The 21927-nt window shown below is 43.4% G+C and overlaps 3 protein-coding genes across 4 annotated transcripts; 1 reads left to right on the top strand and 2 right to left on the bottom strand.

Annotated features, from left to right (window-relative positions):
- Positions 1–8154: 8154 nt before the first annotated feature.
- On the top strand, positions 8155–10272 carry fkbp3 (FKBP prolyl isomerase 3). Its single transcript, XM_034527594.1, has 7 exons — positions 8155–8288; positions 8702–8803; positions 8917–9012; positions 9131–9266; positions 9402–9469; positions 9565–9662; positions 9890–10272. Exons 1-7 carry the CDS (start codon positions 8184–8186, stop codon positions 9942–9944), a joined length of 660 nt encoding a protein of 219 aa, XP_034383485.1. The 5' UTR covers positions 8155–8183; the 3' UTR covers positions 9945–10272.
- Positions 10273–11013: 741 nt separating this feature from the next.
- On the bottom strand, positions 11014–13108 carry faua (FAU ubiquitin like and ribosomal protein S30 fusion a). Its single transcript, XM_034528401.1, has 5 exons — positions 13009–13108; positions 12480–12561; positions 11753–11897; positions 11397–11452; positions 11014–11247 (listed from the first exon to the last, which is right to left on the bottom strand). The coding sequence occupies exons 2-5, from the start codon at positions 12552–12554 to the stop codon at positions 11122–11124; spliced, it is 402 nt and encodes a 133-aa protein (XP_034384292.1). The 5' UTR covers positions 12555–12561; positions 13009–13108; the 3' UTR covers positions 11014–11121.
- A 462-nt stretch (positions 13109–13570) lies between these two features.
- prpf39 (PRP39 pre-mRNA processing factor 39 homolog (yeast)) lies at positions 13571–21169 on the bottom strand. 2 transcript variants are annotated; one of them, XM_034526934.1, is made up of 15 exons: positions 21006–21169; positions 19641–20087; positions 19200–19393; positions 18963–19088; positions 18665–18783; positions 18313–18480; positions 17980–18160; positions 17460–17567; positions 17205–17369; positions 16626–16752; positions 16166–16434; positions 15596–15780; positions 15406–15489; positions 14409–14520; positions 13571–14234 (listed from the first exon to the last, which is right to left on the bottom strand). In XM_034526934.1, exons 1-15 carry the CDS (start codon positions 21016–21018, stop codon positions 14145–14147), a joined length of 2388 nt encoding a protein of 795 aa, XP_034382825.1. In that variant the 5' UTR covers positions 21019–21169; the 3' UTR covers positions 13571–14144. The 2 variants fall into 2 exon arrangements, with proteins under 2 accessions (XP_034382825.1, XP_034382826.1); XM_034526935.1 differs by having other exon boundaries at positions 15415–15489; positions 21006–21164.
- Between the last annotated feature and the right edge of the window lie 758 nt (positions 21170–21927).

Genomic DNA, 21927 nt, shown 5'->3' with positions numbered 1-21927 from the left:
ATAACAACCTACGCAGCTCTAAATTAATCGTATTGTCTCGGATGCCCGGATAGCTCTGCCTATTCCTAATGGCACCTACCTCCACCTGTGTTGGTTGTTATTGCCATCCTGGGACACCTCGGCCTGCCTACTGTATCTGTCGTGTGCAGCCTCCCTGTCCTTTACACCGATGAGCCCCGGAGCCCCCGCCCCCTGCCCCCCGCGGACCATCTCAACCTTCCAGATAATGGCTTCTTCCCTTTTTTTTGTTGCCAGGACAGTGTGTGACCTTCTCCTAATACCAGTGGACAATGCCATAATATCCCAGTCATCCCTCCTCATCATCATCATCATTGTCATTGCCGTCACCCTCTATTCTCTCTCTACGCACACATGTTGCATTTTTTAAAAGAAAGCTAGCGATGTGTTTGTGGATCCATTCAGACTCTCTCTCCCTTGTTACTTGTTTGAGCAATTAATTCTCTTGGATGGGAAGTTTAACTTCATCGAGCGTCTCTAACACACCGTCTCGCCCGCCTGCGGTCACCGTCTCGCCCGCCTGGAGAACATTTGGGGGGAACTCACACACACACACACACACACACACACACACCGGGGCTGTAGTTCATCCCCCCTTCACCGATTCATTATTCAAACATGACCTTTTCTTGCTCCTCCTCTTTTAAAAGCAAGAACCTTCCTGAATGTCGTCAGGTTCTCTTCTCCATTATTGAGATGAATGGAGGGGGTGGTGGGGGCTGCAGTGTATGAATTGTTGGTTGTGTTTGTGTGTGTGTGTGTGTGTGTGTGCCTTTCATGTTCATTGCATGGTGCCTTGTCCGTATCGGGCTTCACATTCTGATCAAACTTTTGAGCCCCGAGTGGCTCAGCCGGCTGGAGATGGACCGGGCAGGAAAGCGGCACAGAATAATAATAAAGAATTACCGGTCACCTTTTTTTTGGCGCTGTTGTGCTTTAACATCCCGGGGCTTGGCAACCAGGTGTGTACCCAGGGCCGTGCACAGGATTTGAACACGACACACACAGCACTCCAACCTCTCAAATGCACTCTCTGCTCATCCCTCTCTCCGAGGTGTATTCAAGCACATGCGTGTGCACTCGGGGATGGGAGAGAAAAAAAAACCCTGAAATCTGCCCACGCGGTAGGTAAATAGTATTGGCAAACAACACAATTGGGTTCATGGCTTCAAAGACACCTTCTGTCACACGTTCACCCGTCTATTCCCGTTATGCTTCACCTCTAAGAGGAGAGACGCTGCCATAGAAATCAGTAAATACGGTGTAACCTGCTCCACCTCGGGGATGAACGCAAAAACCCAATTTCAATTACGCGAAACAAAACCTCGCGAGGAAAAGGGATCGCTCTAAAATGCAATCCAATGGGACGGGAAGTCGCAAGTCCCAAGTTTCAAAACACAAACGTGTGTTTCACTCGACATTGTGAAAAGCAAAGGACGTCCTTTTTTCACAACAGAGAAACATTTCACCGTTTCACGAGCGCAACAGAAGGTTTCGTGCCATGCCGGGTATCCTGGCACGGATTTAATGGAGGCTGAAGCAGACAGCGAATCCCCCTTTATTGGATGCACACAGCACCATGAAACCAGGGTATTGCCAAACGTGTCAGTCTGTATCGGCGTGTGAAATATATTCAGCCACCTGAAAATTATTTCATTTTTCAAATGATGTAAAACGACGTCGCGATCCAAAGTAATAAATGTGCTCGACGGCTCGTCGTTCTCTGTCTCACGAAATCTAAAAAAAATACTAGCTTTCCACCGCACTGGCATTCAAATCAAATTAAGATGAGAAGAAAAGCTCATAATCCAAACCGTGCCGTCTTGACATGTGCCTTTCACCGTCACTTCGTTCTGCTTCTGACTCAGAAAACCTCTCCGCCATCAGCTCTCCCTCCAGTATCACCACGCATCGACCATATCCATCCTGAGGGGTCCCCGTTGAGTCTTTCATTGAGTTTACACTGTAAACTTTACAGCGTGTAACACTGGTGCACACACGCGTGTGTGCGTGTGTACATGTGTGTGTGTGTGTGTGTGTGTGTGTGTGTGTGTGTGTGTGTGTGTGTGTGCGTGTACCTCAGCCCAAGGTTGGTAAACACGAAACCAAGCTGGTGATGGGTCCTTGAGTTAGGAGGCAGGGGGAGTGGAAGAGATGGGGCCTTGCTGGGTGGTGGGGGTGAGAAAAGCTCTTCAGGGGCAGGTGTGTGTGTGTGTGTGTGTGTGTGTGTGTGTGTGTGTGTGTGTGTGTGTGTGTGTGTGTGTGTGTGTGTGTTTCATTACTTATGTGTGAGGTGTGAATGGGAGATGCACAGTGTGTCTTTTGTTGTGTGGCGTGAGCTGTGCATGTTGAAGTTCACACACAGGTGTTTCATTCTGGAAGCACCTAGCAACTAGAAGAAAATTAATAATGAATCGCTGTTACGTTTTGTTGGAAACCTCTTCTATTTTTTTTCTTCTGTTATGGTTATAGGGATTTTGTGGGTGCACAATGAGGAGGACAATCACCTTATTCACGGCAGACATTTTGAATTATCTCAGGTGTAATCGATATCAATAATAATGCATCCACTCGGCCCCGAGTCCGCCCCAAGGCTCTCGATGTGCTCACTCACTCGCGTGGCTTCCTGGGCCACTTGCTAACATCACCATGCTAACGTAAATATGCTAACATCCACATGCTAACATCACCATGCTAACATCGACATGTTAACATCACCATGCTAACATCAACATGCTAACATTAACATGATAACATCACCATGCTAATGTAAATATGCTAACATCAACATGCTAACATCAACATGCTAACATCCACATGTTAACATCACCATGCTAATATCAACATGATAACATCAACATGATAACATCACCATGCTAATGTAAATATGCTAACATCAACATGCTAACATCACCTTGCTAACATCGCCATGTTAACATCACCATGCTAACGTCAACATGCTAACATCACCATGCTAACATTCTCCCGATAGCAATGCTGCTGTTTAGCTAGTAGCCTGCAATATGTATCATGTTTACCATTATTATACATTAGCACTAATCACAAAGTGAAGCTGAGGCTGCTGGGAATGTAGCTTTTCAGCTATTTGGTCGTAAAAACCAAAGTTTTGGAAAACATTTTAATTTTTGATCTGGTGATTACGTCATATAGGATCATTTAGCTTGTTACAGTTGATCAATTCATCCCGAGGGGACGAGTAATCCATCCAATAGCCGTTCAGACACCAGGATTTTGAACTTCCCGGTGGTACAAGCCGATCGCCGATGTCATTATTAGGATGTCTAGGAACCACGAATATCTGTGTAAAATGTCACGGCATCTTATTCAACAATTGCTGCATTTTTTCCCTTCTCAGCACAGCTAGACCGACATTATCAATCCTTCCAGCACGGCTAGGAAACATCCTTCAGGCAGCAGCACATTCTTTCAGTTCGCCTGCAACGTAGTTGCTCTTTAGTACATATTTTTATACGACAGTTTTTTTAATGCAGTCTGTATGTATATAAAGTCTGGAGACAGACGTAAGCTTTCACCGCCTCAGTTACAGCAAACTGTGTTATTTTAACCTTCATTTTTTGAAGGTTTAAGAAACCAGCGTATCGTGAGCCGTGGACACTATGTTATTATGCCGTGTTTTTACATGTATAATTTGCAGCCTTGAGTCTCATTGTTTGAATTTAAACAGACAGCGCGAGGGTAATGCAAGGAGACTAGAGTTTTGTGGAGCATGTGGCTCAGATGTCTGTCCCTTTAAGCCCTGCGAGATATCATACTGGGACCAGTTCCAATTGAAACTTCAAATCCATCTTTTTCTCTTTGGTTTCTAATTAGCGGCGAACAGATGAAGGATCTCGGAGACAGACGGGAGAGAGCACGTATAGTGGTGTACAGCAAAGCCTCCGGTGACTGATACCAACCCCCCTTTACGCCACCCTGCTCTTCTGATTTTGAGATTTTTCAGGTGAGTGATTTCCTTTTTTTTTTGCCTCTGATCGAGGTCGGGCTGATCTCAGTTAAACTCTTAATAAGCCCCATTTCACGGCATGCAGCCAAGAGATTAGATCTGACAGGGAAGGCGTGGGCTAGTTCTGAGACTACAGATCTGCAGGCTAAGCTCTGGATTGGAAGTCTTCCAAAGCCTGGATGGAGAGCTCCTCGCTGCATGATGATACCAGGACACTCCTTATTGATTAGCCCACCTGCTATAAATCGCACTATAATCCAACTTTTTGCTGCCCTTCCAAGAGAGATGGTCATAAGTGGATGTTTTTATGAAACGAGGTAACAGTTTCAAACTTTCCAGTTGTTGGTGGAAGTGCTGACCTTTGATCTACTCCGAGCGTTGCCTGAATCACGTGAAATGTGAGCCGCAGCAGCATATCATTCATATTTCATATGAAGGTAAAGACTGTGTGTTCTCACAGCCCCGGTGTACCGGCAGGTGAACTCAGCTTGCCACATGGCTTAAGGGGGATCTTATTAGACTCTGAGGAGAAGAAAAAACACATTATCCACAGTGGACCAAGGCCACCGAGGGATGATTTCTATTATGAAAAGCCTTTAATTCCACTGGTGTAAGTAGGAAGGGGGGAAAGGGGGGGGGGGGAATGTGGAAAAACGCTTCCCTGGCTGCTTAGCAAATGTATGTGTGGATGATATCTTCAAGGCCTGGTCTCCTCCTGACTGGCTTTGAAGGGTAAAGAAATGTTATTTCTCTGGCGTGTCCCCCCCATCCCTGAACACTGTTGTGTTAGTTATTACACCGATAATACAAATGACCCGTCGACTGACGATCCCCTTTCACTTCCCAACCTCGTTGCTCTCTTTCCTTTAAACTGAAAATAATCAGACTAACCCTCGGGCTGTTTGCTGTAAATAGACGTACGAGTTCATGAGGAACAGCAAATGGATGGATTTCGAAGAAAAGCTTTATTGAATTCCCCCCCCCCCCCCCCCCCCACCCCCCTGTACTTACACTGATTTCACTGGTAAACAACATGACAAAAAGGTTATTGATATAATGCATGCTAGATCTAGCTACATAGACACAAAGAGGTGTATAGGTGCAGTCTCAAGGTAACCTTTTGCAGAATTTCTGAAAGGAAACGTGATAAATGAATGGCGACGAACATAGAACGTCTCCTGCTGTTTTCTTTCTCTTCGCCAACTGTGTGTTTGAACCATAAACACCATTCTGTAGCACCCTTAGTTCCCCTCTCCATGCACTTGTTTGTTTGTTTATTTATTTATTTCCACTGTTTATCGTATGTATTATTGTTGTGCTCTTCAACGGGATGAATCACGGCCAATCTCGGCCTCATTGTAAACATCATATATATTGAAAATATCAATCTTCTGTCAATGTGGAACAGAAACGGCTTCGCTTCCGGATCAACAACGTGTGCCTACTGCCCCCTTGAGGGCGACGGTTGTAACTGCAGTCAGAGTGGCCTTTTTTTGTAGGGACTGCAGTTGTTGTCTGTCTGCGGTGGAAATATTGTTCCTGTTAATATGGGGATTCAAAACCTACAAGCAAACCTATTAAATGAATTCATACGTCTAAAAATCTGTAAACATAATGTACATATGATGTAAAGTGATATAAGTAGAGTTAAAATGTGTACAGATAGTCAAGCATGTCCTATTAGAGCATGTTTACAGGTGAAGTAGACGTTCCTCTTCGTATTTAAGGACATTTCATTATTGTCTTGACGTCAGAAGATATTAATTCTGTTCCCTGTATACATTCATCCTTATTTGGCATGCGCACAGCAACTGAATTGATCCAGTATCAATAGGATTACGTCATGTCAAATGATATGACATTGGTGGAGCACTGTGAGGTATACAATCATGGGAAGTAAACATCGGCTTGACGACAGAAAGTACCTCAGGAATAAAAGAAGCTGTCAATAATAACATAACAACCCTATTTTTTTTTCCCATTACATGTCAAAATATCTGCTTTTGAAAATGCCTTCTGGTGATCCAAATCAAGCTTTTTCTATGTCATGGTGTCTTTCTTATTATGTATAGTTAGCCACAACAATTAATGAAAGCCTGCTCACAGTCACCTGGCTGCTACGGGGGTGATTTGAGTGTAACTCAGGACACTTCTCAGCCAAGATTACGTGAGGATTACATTGTTTGAGAGGCACATCTTTGAGGACGTGTATCACTTGTTTACGTAACCTGTAACATACGAAGAGCTCTCGGGAGCTGCAAACATATCGGATTCCTCCCCGGCTCGATGCGTGAGCTCCTTTTAAGCTCCGCAGCTTTTCGTTCCCCAAGAAATAGGCTCCCACTTCATCACGACCACGACGCGACAGACGTGATCTCCTCGTGTCGCCTTTTGTCTTTCCCCACCGGAAAAAAGTTTCATCCGGACCCCTCGTAAAAACCAAGACGGACACGCTCATCACTCATGATGGTGGCGGGGCATAAGAAGCCAAGAAGGACAGAGATGGAGAGATGAGAGGGAGAGATTTGAAACGGGAGTCGTGAGTGGTGACAAAAAAACAAACACAAATGCTCACGGTTGTTGTTTTATACACAGATAAATGTGAATTGTGCGAGATGTCACCCCGTGAAGGAAAACATCACATCTCAATATTAAACAAGGCAGCGGAGGCCCATTTATTCCCTTTTTTTTAATATGATAAAGTACGGCATTGTAAGAAAATTTAAATTCTTCATAATCCGGCCTCACCTCGACAGCTTGTGGTGTTTGTGACTGTCTGTCTTCATAAGAGAGGAGGAGATGAGACCCGGGAGGTTTCCTCTAAAGGAATAAATCGCCCTCTCCTCCTGCGTATGAACCCATTAGCCACCGACATACGAGGCGAAGCTCTCTGCACGGCCCTGATGCAAATCATCATCTCGCTTATTTATTCATTTTTCGAAGGTTAATGATGAATAGATGCAAGATTTCCAGTCGAACGGTGGGCTCGAACTGAAGGGCCGGCCGGTGTGACAAAGATGAGAGTGACACACTGACTCTGAGAGAGGCTGCGAGCTAATAAATGATGGAGCTGACGCATGATGCTCTTGCTATGGCAATGTTCATTTCTTTATTTCTTAGGGTCAACACGAGCATAAGCGGTGGCTACCGTGTGTCTTGTTGGGAAGCTGATAGTAACACCTACAAGATGTTGTAATAAGACAAAATACAGCAAGAAGAGTACTTGTACTGTGAAATGTTGCTTTAGTTGGGGGTTTCGAGCTTGAACACTATAATATATAATTTTGTAGGACTTCCCGGAAGAGTACTTCTATTTAGCTTTCTCTAACATCTATGTAAGTTGTGATTTCATAATTTTATTTCAGTCATCTATGCGCATAGGCTATCAGAGAGGAAGGTAATATGAATAATATGGTCAACAAGTGGGAGATTGTTGTCCTCATAGAAACAGAGAAGCTGACTGTTGTTGTTTTGATGGTTGATGGCACACTTTACTTAAAATGTACAGAAACACCCCAAAAAATGTAAATAAAAAGATTGCCCTAATAATAAGTAGTATGTAAAAAAAAACATAAAGTATGTCATGAATATGAAATAAATGAATGTAGGGCACTAAAATATTGGATGCGTAGAATACATTATTTCCCTTTTTTTGTCAAATAAACTATCAACGTTAGGAAATAACTTGATTCTTCATCACAGGAATGTTGGTAATCATTTGTTTTCAGTTGATTGAAACGTGTATTTGTGTAATTATTCAATTGTCCACCAGGTGGCAGACACTCGGGTTGGAGAGACGTATCTTGCTCAAATACTGATTTAAATCCTTAATTTTAAGGGCTGCAGGCTCATTTAGAGTTAAGTGTTATACTGTAGATATTCAATAAATGATAAACTTGACTTTAATACGTTAATTTGTCCCGTAATGAGTTATTCACTGTTTATTTTATTATGTTATTCTACTATCGTTACATAGTGAAGAATATCACCTGATAATATATGAGGTAAGTTAAATTGTATTGTGAATATAAAAAAAAAATACCACTACAGTCAGGTTCATAATAAAATAATAATAATAATAATAATAATAATAATAATAATAATAATAAATGTCCGTATTTCGCAGCAAAGGTTTTAAGATGCGCCAGGAGGGACAAACTTAATTAGTTCGCCTCTCAAAATGGCGGATGAACCAACACGGGAGTGGAGCGACGAGCAGCTCAAAAGTGATGATTTGCCCAAAAAAGACATCATAAAGTTCATCCAGGACAACGCAGCACACTCGGTACGTTGACCACGTCGCTCCGTCCGCGAGCGAGAGTTGAACACCCGCAGGGTGAACCACCGCGGCGCACTCGCGCTGCGGCACGCTGCGTGGTTAGCTGTCGCGTAGCCACATCAGGAACGCCGCTGTGTTTCAAGCATCGTGCGGGAAAAAAAAAAGAAGGAGCGCAACAATGTAGCGCTTTATTCCGCTAAACGCTCCCCGTGCGGGCTCGTGTTATCTCGTCGTTTCACGGGGGAGGGGGGGGATACGCGCAACGGGATTTATAGCGTAAATTAGCCTTTTTTTAAAAACGCGTCATTAAATTTGAGTCGCAGCAGCAGCACACGTGATGATGTAGAAACTGGTGCATCTTGCTAACTTTCTCCTTTTTTGTTGTTGTTGTTGTTGTTGCATTTTCCCCCTTTTTTCAGTTCCTCAACGAGCAAAAGCTGCTAGGAAACATTAAAAATGTCGCCAAAACGGCGAAGAAAGAGCAACTGATTATCGCCTACAATCAGCTCTTCGAGAGCAAAGTAAGTGCTATTCACGAAACTCGTCGCTGCGCACAGTTTACATCGAACCTCGCGGATACAGCGCAGTCTGGGGTCTCCAACAAACTCTGCGTGTGTGTTTTTTTAATTTGCAGAGGTTTAAAGGCACAGAACCAATTGAAGAAGTGACCGAGCAGGTTAGGACTGTGAAAATTGAAGAAAAGGCCAAAGACGTCGAGGTTGTGGACGAGGTAGGAAGGAGCTTTGTGTTTTATGAGTTGGGGTGGCGGGATGTTAGTCAAGATTTTGCACTTTGCACATAAACTCTTTTTAACTACTGTGAACCGCTCCCTGCGTCGCGTCTTTCAGGGGCCGCCCAAGTACTTCAAGTCGGTACTGAAGAAAGGGGACAAGAGCAACTTTCCAAAGAAAGGCGACAACGTGAGCTGCTGGTACACCGGTTCCCTGGAGGACGGCACCGTCTTCGACACCAATATCCCCACAAGTATGCACACGCACACACCTGCAAGCTTGGAGCGATCCTACACTTATTTATTTATTTTTTGCACTAATTAACTGTGAAAATGTATGACATCATAACAGCGCCGTCTTCTCCCCCTCTCTCTCTCTCTCTCTGCAGCGGCGAGAAAGAAGAAGCAAACCAAACCCCTGACCTTCAAAGTCGGCCTGGGCAGAGTCATCAGAGGGGTGAGTGATTTTTATTTATTCTCACGTTTTTTTAAAAATGTTTTGCTCGGAAATCCCGAATTTCTTGCAAGTCTCTCCTTTTTTTACGTTCACAGTGGGACGAAGCCATCCTGACCATGAGCAAGGGCGAAACCGCCCGGGTGGAGATCGAACCAGAGTGGGCGTACGGACGGAAGGGTCTCCCCGACTCAAAGTATCCTTTTCGGCTGGTTTTATGCATCGCTGGTGTAAAATGTATACGAAAGAATACAAAAACAATACGGTGATACACGGTTCATTTTAGGTGAAGGGATGTTCCGCCTACACCCGTGTTCAGGTGTGTCTGGTATTGTGTATTTGCGGCCCGTCTCCTTGTGGGAGCGTCGTCACACAACTGATATCTGTCTATTTTTATCTATTCCTTAACCTCCACTCTTCCAGAATTCCACCCAACGCAAAGCTGATTTTCGAGGTTGAGCTGGTGGCTGTGGATTAACCGTCCACTGGTGGCCGGCACGCACCGCAGTTTAAAAAATAAAAAATAAATAAGAGGGGAAGAAAATATTGAATTGCCTTGCTGTAAAGATTGACATTAAAATGGTTTTTTTTTTGTTTTTTTAATTCCACCGTTCTGTTCCTACTTTGTCTCGTTCGTCACCGCGTTACAAGAAACGGGCATTTGTTCGAGAGTTTTAAGTTTTGCCCAAAATGTGATGGCTTGTCAATAATGTACATACAAGACACCCTGAAACCTTATTCTCTGTATTTTCTTTTGCATCTACAATGTAAATGATTAATAAACCTGTTTCAGAGATTAAACGGTATGCAGCAATTTCATTTAAATGGACTATACTTGTTTTGAGCTTTTTTTCTTGTCTTACGACCACTCGAAGCGCTTCAACACTAGTCAGTTTATTTTATATAGCCCAAAATCACAAATTATTCCGAGGGGTTTACAATCTGTACACAGGACCTCACATTGGATCAGGGAAAACACCCCAAAAAACTTTCAAGAGAGCAGAGGATCTCTCCGCAGAAGCAAATTGGAATTCATGAATGAGTAGGCATGGACCACGATCCATGAAACTGAGTTCACACTACATGCAGGGCAACACCTGCTCATCAGGACTAACATGCATACACCGTAGGCACAGCTACAGGGTTAAGGGTCTTGCCCAAGGACACGCGGGAGATTGAACCACCAATTCTGCTCTACCACCGAGCGAGTTTATGGTTCTCATTACATCTAGTGACCAGTTTTAAAACTTGTCAAATTGTACAGCGTACACTGGTAAAGGACTAGTTTCAGCAGTTTCTTCTACAAAGTTACATTTTGCACTTAAAAGATTTTCTTGTGGGTTAATTAACAATTTTAATACAAAGGCACAATTGTAGATTTAAGACTTATCAAACTCTGGAGACTGTTACCAATTAATTATCAAACTGAATCCATTTCCAGGGAGACCATAATTTGACTGGTATTAGATTTACGAATAATACTTGTGAACTAAACCTACAAATGGTAAGAATATTGCTTTAAATTGCAAAAGACCGCACAAAATCAGTTTTATTTTTCCTCCAGGCCAAGTTTTATTCTGTACAGCAGGATAACATTCGACGTGGTAAAAACAGATGGGTGGTGATCATGTTTCTCCTTCAGGGCGTTGGGGCGCTTAGGAGTTGGCGTTGGGTCCCTTCTTCTTGCCGAAGGTGGGCACCACGTTCACAAAGCGCCTGTTGTACTGGATGCGACGCTTGGCGCGGCCAGTCCTCTTCTTCTTCTTCTCCTGCTTTTCAACCTGGATGACATGACGGGAAGAGGACTCTTGTTATTTCTCTAAGATCATAATGTATGCTTCTTAAATACCAAAACAGAAAAATTTAACAATGTGTAAAAGAGTGATTGTTTGTATTCTGGAACACAAGCTGTTAGGTGGGAAAGTCTTACCTTGGGTGTCTGTCCCCTCACTTTTCCGGCACGGGCCAGAGAGCCGTGAACCTTACCTTGAGGGAAAAAGGAAAGTCTTAATTGTGATATTGCCACGCAAATATTAAGCCATTTGTGTATTGATCCATAATGGTTTGAGTATCATGACTGGTCTCACACAAGCAGCAGTATAACCGGACATCTCAATCTTGTCACATGCTCTATTCACAGCTTAAATACATGTGAGAAACACCGGCTTCTGACATCTGTCCCCACGGTGTCTTCAGTAATGAGTGATTAAATAATCCAAATTTGAGTACAGAACAGAACAGATTAGACAACACATACAGAGTTGCGCGAGGCATCAGTGTACTGACCTCCCAGCAGCCTGCCGGCTACATCCAGGGTGCAGTGCTCTGAGACACCGCAGGATGCCAGGGAGGCCTCATCCTCCAGTGGGCATCCAGCAAGCAACAGCACCTGATCCTCAACCAGGAGACCCTCCAGACCCTGGACATGAGCCTGAGACACACAACAAAAAGATGATGCGTTTTAGTCATCAAACCACAGAGTGTGTTCGAGTGCGTTGGGGAAAGCAGAAAGGATATGACAGACAAGCAGTTTCAGCTAGGAAAATAAAAGCAATATTTGGGTATTTTTCCAAAAGAGAAACGGTTAACAACTATGGTTTATTATATAAAATACAATATGAACAATTTATTTGCAAGTGAAAGTACTAGGATCAACATGTATTTAATTTAAGCTACTAAAAAGTAGAATTGCCCAGTTAATATACACAATACAAAAAGCGGAACTCATTTTAAATATATACTGTTATGTAGTTTAAACCATTAACATTAATCAGCATTGATGGCAATTATTAGTATCTCAATCTGTAAAGTAACTACGTACATCAAAATTGAAGCTCACTTTAAGCACAGTACTTGAAATGTACTTAATTATAATAATTTCCAAACGCTTGTCAATAAAGAAGTCCCTTTTCTACCCAACGCCAATATATTGTGTCGTTTTCTGTGCATCCAAAATGAAGCTTGTGACACAAGATCTGGTGACTTGTCTCCAACGTGTAGACACCATCATTACCTTGATCTGTCCAACGGTCTCCTGTCCGGTCACCTCAAGGGTGTGTGTGTTCTGACCACGCAAGAAGAGCTGCATCTTGATGCTGGAAGTGGGGGAAACACACACACACACACACAAAAAAAGGGGGTCAAAACTTCAATCACTATCAGTGTTGCTCCTGCGGAAATCAACTTGTGGCGTTGTAGCAGACGTTGGCCACCAAGCTAGGAGATGGGCTGTCTAACTCTAATGTGGGTATATATTAATAAAGTATATCCAGTCACAAAACGAGCAGGTAGAAAGAAAGCAACATGCCGGGAGCCGGGACCGACGCGTCTCTCTCGTTACCTTGCTAATGCTACGTTAGCTTGACTAGCCGCATGGGGCACGCGCTTCATAAAGTCGCTTAAAAACACACGATATGTGTGTTTAGTGTTTAAATAAAGTACAACATGAGATGAAGGATTATATAGGCGCTACATTAGAGTACCGAAAACATGCCTGTGTTTCACTTAACGGGCGTTTTTCAGTTAAATCGCACAGGCCTCACCTCGTTTGATGCTAGTCGTTCAACGCTAGGCATAGAAAGGGCTTTTCGAGAGTCGACACTGCGCATGTGTGGATTTACGTAGGGCCATGGCGGAAGTAGTGGCCACGCCTACCACGCGTTGGAGGCTGCTTCAATTACTTAAGTATCAATTATCTCTGGTTTGTTACGTTTTTTTTTAAATCAGTAACTCGTGTGACGCATTACAACATCACAAAGCTCCATAACCCATCGGGTCAAGACACAATCATTTATTATTAGGACAAAACTGATCATTATGAGCGAACTGTTGGGTTTATTTGCACATTTTATTTGTTTTAAACTATGGATTTGTTTCTTCAGGTGGCTCAATCCATGGAAAAAATAAGCCTTCAACTCCTTAGATTTCCACAAGTCACTTCAATACAGGTGGAATACGTTACATTAGGGTAAAGTAACAGGATTGTGAGCACTTGGTATTTAATTATACAATATATGCTTGAAATATATGAAATATTTATGTTATGCCTGTAAATAACTTGTTATCTTTAGGGAATCGAAGGATGAACAACCAAACAAAGGACACTTCAGGATATCAATCGCTTTATTATGAAATCAAGTCAAAATAAAAAAGGGAGGGACTCTGTTTTCGTTATGGAGACATAACCATGACATATTAAAAATCTTTCAGTGTGGGTGGACACGACTCAGAGGTACAGCAATGAACACCTCCTTTACCAGTTTTAAGTCTTGAAACACAAAAGAAAGAGACCAAACTAAGTCATCCAACCTAAGAATTAAAAAGCTTTAATCACACAAGAAAAAAAAAATAGATCTGCCTTCACAAATAACATGCATTAAAGAACCAAAAAAAAAAACCAGCCAGTGTTGGAGATGAATGTAGCAATTAATGGGTTATTTTGTTTATTTAAACATGGCTGATCAAGATGACTGTCACGGAGGCCCGGGTGTTATAGTCCAACCAATTGGCTACACAGTTTTATTAGCACACTTTAAAGCAGAAAGAAGGAACAAATCAGCTTCTGTGGTCGGATTGAAAGCCCCATGACGCCATGTTAAGGAGCCCTGTTTAGACATGTAGGCAAATCAGAAAGGATGCTTTCCTCTGAGTCTCCATCTTAATGTCGGGATTCTGTCCATCATGTTGGGGGAGGGGGGTAGTACTGGTTATACTGAGCATATTGGTTGTACTGTCCCCAGGAGTTTTGTCCCCAACCGCCATATTGTTGCTAAAAGAAAAAACAAAATGTTAGAAAATTACCATGATTTCAACAGTGTATTTATGTTTCTTTTGATCTAAATATACTGTCTATAACTGTAAATGTCCACACATGCTTGGTTTGACAAACTAAACGTAAATAAATCTTTTCCAGTGCCATTAACTGCTCCGATAAGAAACCCACCTGGTACCAGTTGTTGTATGCAGAGTTGTTGGCCTGAGCGTCGGTCGCTGCGTTGACGTCATCCGAGGTGCCGTCTTCCACGCGCTGTCTCTTGGCATCAGGCTCTTGAGAGCTGGAGATTAATAGTTTCAGGTTAATAAAATCCCCTTGTTAAGGAGTTCACCAAGAAAGGAAGATAGTTACATCCCAGAGTTTAGTGCCAGTAACTAATTTAATGACAAACTGCAAATAACCTTATTCTTGATTTGAGAGTTACTCAAAGACAACTATGGAGGAAGGATTTCCCGCCCGTTCGTCCATTACATATTATATAAATGGTTCATTTGATCTCTTTCACATTAGGCTGGTCAATTGCTGGAAATCCAAGGGAGTGCCGTCTCAAATATGGGTAAATTTGGACACGTCAAACATTGTTAATCTTCGACTAAACAAGGACGAGTGCTCTGTGCAGAAGAGGGGGCGGGGCTTCAGGCCTCTGAGTCCAGCATGTCCTCTTGCTGCCACATGCTGGACAAAGCCTGTTAATGTCACATGGATGCTTGATGAAACGTTACAACCAGAACCATCTTCACTCCCCATGTCAACTCAAGTGGAAAAGACAACGAGAAGGAGGATCGAGTGTATATCACAGATTTCTAGGGTGTGAATTCCCCAGTGAGATGGGCTTCATGTCCTCAGAATATTACTTGACACTACTAACTTATAACATGTTTTAAAGGGTGGCTTTAATGAATTGGGGACCCAGGCAAACACAGGCCTGTTTTTACTTTTCACTTTAACTGGGAAAGACAGTGGTGGAAAAAGAAGGCAACTCAAAACTTTTTTCTGAAGTAAGACTATTAACTTACTGGCATTCAAACTAATGAGGGAAGGAAAAAGGTGACGAAGAAGCAAAGTGTGAAATGTACGAGTGGTTTTCGAGAAACACCACAGGAAACGGTCCTGAACTAATGACAATGAGGTGTTGATGTGACCCACGCCCTGTTCCCATATCCACCTGTCATACCCGTTCTCGGCCTTCCTCTTTGAAGTTTCGCTTTCTTTCTGTAGGTTTTGGTGTTCCTCATATGCAGCAACAAGCCTATTAAAAAAATAAATAATAATATGACTCGATGTTAAACATGACCAAAGGAATGAAGCACACCGTCTCCCATTACTAAGTCTCAAAAAGGAACAAGAAAACTCACACATTGATGTCGCTGCCAAAGTCCTCGAGGAACTCAACCTTGCGCTGACAGAAAAGGAGGCGGGATTCAAGCGGCATCTGGCTCTTCAGGGCTCGGTCGAAACAAGCCAAGATCTCCGCCTCGTTCTGAATCACATCCCCGCTGTATTCCAGCTCAAGCAGGTTAAGGAAGAGTTTTGGACACGTCTGTAAAGACACAAAAATATTAGTGTGCATCCCACAACTAGTGCAATACGGACATAGTGGAAAGTGGTACAAATCACAACACCTGTTATAACACATATATAAACTATAGATACAGGATGAGTGTAAACCACTTCGATGTACCATTTAGGGAAGCAAAACATGTTCACTGATGTGAAGACCATTTCTTGGAGCAGGTGATTGAAGGATTTTATTAGTCTGTTAACACATTTGACTGGCATCTAAAAAGGAGGGCCACTTCACCCATGTGTGTGTAAATGAATAACTTTTTTTCTCCATGGCCCATTTCTTCTGTGAAAACACTGAGCCAGATGGCAACTTAATAAGCACTTCCTGGCGACTATTGATCACAGGCATCAGTTCTCACCTGGTCTTTTTCGATGGCATCCAGCAGCACTTTCCTGGCCTTGCTCAGACTTCTCTGCACCTTTATCATCTGCCTGGCCAGCTTCACAGCATAGAACGATGTCTCGGTTTCATTCTTCGCGGACTCCATGGCCTCCCGTAACAGGGCCTCCGCCTCCTCCAAGTTACCATGGCGACGTTCAAGACTGACCCTCCGGAGACGCACCATGGCCAGACCCGGGACGGCCTCCTCCAGGGACTTCAGGATGCTACGAGCCTCCTCTACATTCCCTGGGTAAACGAAAAGCAGAATACTGTCAGCATGGCATAACAAGTCAAATTATATGAAGTCTGTTATCATTATGTTCCCATATAGCCGCACCCCGAGAGGTAATTTATTCATAACCACAGAGACATCCTATCAAAATCACCGTGGTAATTGGAGTGTTTAATTTGCATGTTGGTTTTAAAGAGTTCCTCACCTTGCTGCTCCTCAAAAGCAGCCCACAGCAGATGGATGGTGGGTTTCTTGGGCATATGGATGCTGCACGCCTTCTTGTAGACATGTCTCACGCCATCAGTGCTGTGGCCCTCTAGATATTTTGCATACTTTAGAGTGAAAAACAGAGAGCGAGTTGGAAGAAATGAAGATAAGAGGAGAGGAGAGAGGAAAAACAGAGGAGAAGAACAGAGGAGAAAGGCAAAAAAGACAACACATTTTAAAACCTACATTATGAGTTAACAGAAAGTGAATTTCTTCATTGACAAGATCGTTTTTAGAAATTTTCTGTGTAAACCCATCAGCACCTTCATGGAACCAATTAGATAAGTTTCTGTAAGGTAGTGGGAGACGAAGAAGATGCAACGTAGTAGTTGGCAAATGCTGCAGTCAAATCTTGTGTGGCAAGCTGGCCATCCCCTAATACAACAGATACAGTCAAATATCAACGTTACACGCAAAGAGAGTGCAGGACGATTTACTGTGTCGATGTGATATCATCGTTGGAGGGGGAAGTGCAGGGAAGAAGCGGGAGTGAGAGAGAGGTTAAAGGCCACGTTACCTTGGTCCAGAACTCTTCGTAGAGTGCACAAGCGATGAGGCATCGTTCAAAAAGAACAACCACGCGCTCAGGGATCCCATTTTCAATTTCAAAGTCCAGGTACTCCTTCCAGTTGTTCAGCTGGGTCTTCTCTAAGGCTTTGACATGGAAGTATGGTCTCTTAATCTAAAATAAATAAATAAATAAATATGAATGTTTAACATCGTCGAAGAATAAAAAAAACATTTTAACGTGGTGGAGAAACAAGACGCATACCCCTTCTTCGAAGGCCCAGCGCTTGCTGACTTCATGTTCGTTGTGGTTGAACAATTCCTGCCGAATCTCGATCACCTTGTGGCGCATGTTCTCGATCTCGGTCACCCTCTACATAAAAGACACAAAAAAAAATACATGGTCAACACCCATTGTGTTATTCAAAGATCACATTCTCCACTTGATGTAGAAACTGCTAGTCCTGCAGCCAAGGATTTACATCACCATGAGCTTGCCATAGACAAGAAGCCTGGGGAGGGGGGGGGAGGAATGTATGCACCCTGCATATCAGCCACTGGGTGCAGGTGCCGGGCCTCAGTTGATCCTTTTAGTTTTAGGGCGATTCCCTGAGTGGATGCCAACTTGAATCCCCCCTTGGCATTCAGTGGCTTGGCTGCTGACATAAAGACACCTCTTCACACCTGAACAACGCTTTCCATCTCATGGAGAAAAGGCACGCTCCTGCCAACCCCTGAAAGCAGTGCTTCTGTAAAATGTTTCTTTCCTGCAAGTGGATGCATACCTTTGCAGGGTCGACGAGATCATCTGTACCAGGTGGCAACTCGTCGTGAGCGACGGGCGTGTCCTCCACCTCGCCAATCATCGCCAATAGGCTGGCTTTAGAGAGCTCGAGCCTCAGCTGAACAAACTCCTCTTCCGACAAGAAGTGCTTGGGGTTGTTGTTCTGCACATGATCTTTGAACCTGCAAGAGATTAAAAACAGGTATATAAGATCTCACTCAAAGAAAGGTTTCAAATTTAAAAAATGACCACCACAAGAAAATGTATTTGGAGTAAAGCTTTAGGATAGATCTTTCTGACGACAAAGGAAATGGTTATACAGTTTATCCTCTACCTCTGGAAGTGCTGGGAATACAGCTGGGTCGGGATGCCCAAGATGCGGTCATAGATGGCGGTGACGTTAGCCAATTTCTCCAGCTCCGTCTCCCAGTTGATGAAGGACTCCCACAGGCGGTCCGAGCGAAAATCTGTGCCTGCTGCAAGCACTGCGTGTTCAAAGGCCCTGATGGTAGGAAAAAAAAAAAAAAAAAACAGGAAAGAGTGTGAACTTTTTGTTGTCTCAAATATTTTGTCAATTATAATTACTTACAGAAATTGGGTGATTAACACATCATGTTTTGTCATAAGCAAGAGTCACATAACACAAGGAGAAGTACAAATATATTAAGAAAGAGTCTTTTACTTACGCTCTAATGCGTCCCTCGGTCTCTGGGTCACTCAGGTCTGAGTTCTCTTTAATGTAGGTCAGGTAATGCAGCCACAGGTCCACACTGAGAGGGATGGCCTGCAAGCCTCTTCTGTATACCTTGACAGAGACCAAAACACGCCCATCAATGACTGGACTAATTCTACTGTATTCATGCATCATGCCTGAGTAATAACAGTTGCTGTTTGCACAACTACATGGTCTTGAGGCATGTAGCCTCACCAAAGACTAAACTATAGAAAAGAATGAATGCGTGCCCACAAGATATTTATATTTACCTCTTCTGCAACCTGTATATTCTCGTGCTTTTTCTCAATATCAGCGTACTTCTTCCAGTAGCCATAGCAGTAGGGATAACGCAGGAAGAATGCATCAAACGAGTTTCTCACAGCTGTAAGGTCATTCTGCAAGAAAGAGGCAACAAAAAGATGATTTACCATTTCGTATTAATAATCCGACTGTTCAATCTTAGTAATATACAAACATATCTGAATAATCTGCATGTCTTCTCTTACCTCTTGTTCCACAAACTGCAGCAAGTAGACCCAGCCATTGAAGTCATCTGGGCTGTCCTCGCATGCTTTGAAGAGTTTTTCGAACTCACTTGGCTGCTCTGGCTCTAAAGGAAAAGCTGATTCTGGTGTGGTCTCTTTGGGTGCTTCTTCCAGCTCCATGCCATCCTCTGTCACCTGTGGTGCTTCAGTCCCATCTGGAGAAGTGAACAAAAAAAAATAATAATCACAAAGGTTCAATACATGGAGGAGAAAGCAAGGAATTGGTAATAAATTAGTTTGGTTAGTAGGCTTTCATTTATGTTGTAAACTATCTAGTCATGAACCATCCTAAATCTTAAAATGTGTTGCTTGTTATACATCTATTGTTGCCATGTAAGGAGACTAATTGCGCCCTAATAAATATTGGATAAAAAGCAACAACTGAACAACTATTTTGATTACCTTGACTGCCATCCTGAACCGCAGGTTCTGGCTCTACGGTCATCTCCTGGCCGTCTTGCTCAGATTCTCCAGACTCCGTTTTGTGTTCAGCGGGCGGTTCTGGCCGTTCTTCCTCTTCGGCAGGCTGTGGTGGAGGTGGTGGCTGGTCAACTTGGAAGAGTTGAGCGGTGGCAATCTGAAATTGTTCCACAGCCTTCTCCACAGATCCCAGCTCTGAGGAATCCATCTCCTCGTTCGGAGACTGCTGTTGCAGGGGAGCATCCTGGGACGCATCAGAGTCCTCAGGCAAGATGTTGGCGAGTGGGTCTGGAGTAACCTGGTCAGGGGACCAGTCGGCAGTTTGACCTATAACAGGAAGGTCAGGAAGAAAGGCATCTCCATTGCTCTCCATGGCAGGGGACTCAGTGTCCAGCATTCCAGTAATGGCGTCGTCAGAAAGATGCAGATCTGTTGAAAAGCAGGATGGATTAATACTGGACCCACCAATAAACAGCCATATCAGCAACTATTTTGATAATAAATTACTTTCTTCAGTCATTTTTTTTTTTTTAAAGAAAAAAAATAGGTGGAAAACACAGTGGGCATGGGGGATTTGTAAATGGCATAGTTTCAATATTTGTTACATGTTATAAAAATGTACGTCCAATTAATATTTATAGGTCAGATTTAGGTTTTAAGCTTCAAACCCACAAAAAAAAAAAAAAAAAAAAGGTCAGCGCCATAGACGCCGCCGCAGGAGAACATGCATTTCCTCGTTACATTAACAGGATACCAGCTTTAGCTTCGACGTCACCTCACACAACTAAATTAATGTGACGTTACGTTCTCCGCGTGGCCTTAAATCCTCAACTTAAAAACAGAACGCGTTAACTAACTTAACGTTCCAGTTAGTGACGTCGTTCCCGTAGCAATCTTAACCGGTTAGCCTTTTAGCCGTTTGGTAGCCCGTGCGAGGCCATGTTGCACCGGGGGAGAATGTTTGCAGTCAAAGTTCAACCAGAAGTTGGGCCCTGACTGCCGTCTAATTCCTGAAAAGCGTCAAAAGCGACCACAGGTTTTAACGTCGGACGTTAACTAGATTATGATTAGTTAACTAGTTAATCTTACCTAACGTTACTAATTTCACCGCACGCGAGGCCGTATGTCGTGGTATTAACAAAGTCCACCGGCTAACGATTGATTGCCTCACAATTACGTTCACCTTAAGCCAACTAGAGCAACCACAACGTGCTACGTATTTGCCTCCGCCTCCAGTTAATAGTCGGCCCCCGGCGGCTTTTCCACGTTAGCTCGCGCCTAAGTTGCCCGGATAGTCGTCGCCGCGCGCACCCAATTCATTGATAAAGGTACGTTTTGGGGTCTTACCTGTGTCTTCCATGGAATTTTGAGTACAACCTTACAAACTTGTGCGCAGCTTTCGAAGTCACTTAATTTAACCTACAATGGCCGGGCGCGCTTCGCCCACCATACTTATCTTAGAGGAAGAACCCAGACGCTGTGTGCGCATGCGCGCCGCGGGGCCCCGCCCACGTGTGACTGCGGCGACAGCGTTCGAAATAAAGTTTCAAAGACGCCTCCCGAGATTATGAATGCGGAACAATTGGGGACGTAAACGTGGCTGCGGGTTAACTAAGGACTCGTGTGTGTATTATGACAGTTAATATTGTGAGATTGACGAGGGATTTGCAGACTAATTTATAGAGAATTGCCTTCATAAATCTGCACGCATAATTCAACATATTCCAAATGGTAATAATTACACTGAAACAAAAGTATTAAAGTATTGTCATAGTGGTGAAAGGCAGTAGTTTTATTTTTTTTGTTTATCATGATTTATTATCTTTCTGAAACGAGCATTTTATGGATTATGTTATTGCTCACATGGGCCGATCCTGCATACCTCTATGAGACATAAGGGTCCTGTTAATTGTATTTTTCAGTCAGTTTTAATAGGCGGGTCTCAAAAAATAGGCTGCTCGCTGCAGTGTGCGACACTGTGGATCCCATAGTCGGATTATAAGAAGGTGGTTCCCCCCCTGCCCTTCTGCTCACAATCACACACTCACAACCTTCCACGTAATCACACTGGAAGCGGTTTTGAATGAATGATCAGACATGTCGGAAAGACCCGACCGTAAAATCCCCTTTTTTTAGATCACTAGGCCCACTAAACCCTGGCATCTGTTTCATAAGCACGGCTCTTTATCTAAACAATGTGGCGGACGCATTATTAGAGGCGATTTCATTCATAATGAAAGCTCAAATGGCGTCACCGCTACAGCTACTG

Source organism: Cyclopterus lumpus, chromosome 24 (genome assembly GCF_009769545.1).
Source record: "Cyclopterus lumpus isolate fCycLum1 chromosome 24, fCycLum1.pri, whole genome shotgun sequence".
Classification (NCBI taxonomy): domain Eukaryota; kingdom Metazoa; phylum Chordata; class Actinopteri; order Perciformes; family Cyclopteridae; genus Cyclopterus; species Cyclopterus lumpus.
Note: the sequence above shows the minus strand (reverse complement) of the source record. Positions and strands in the feature narration are given on the sequence as shown.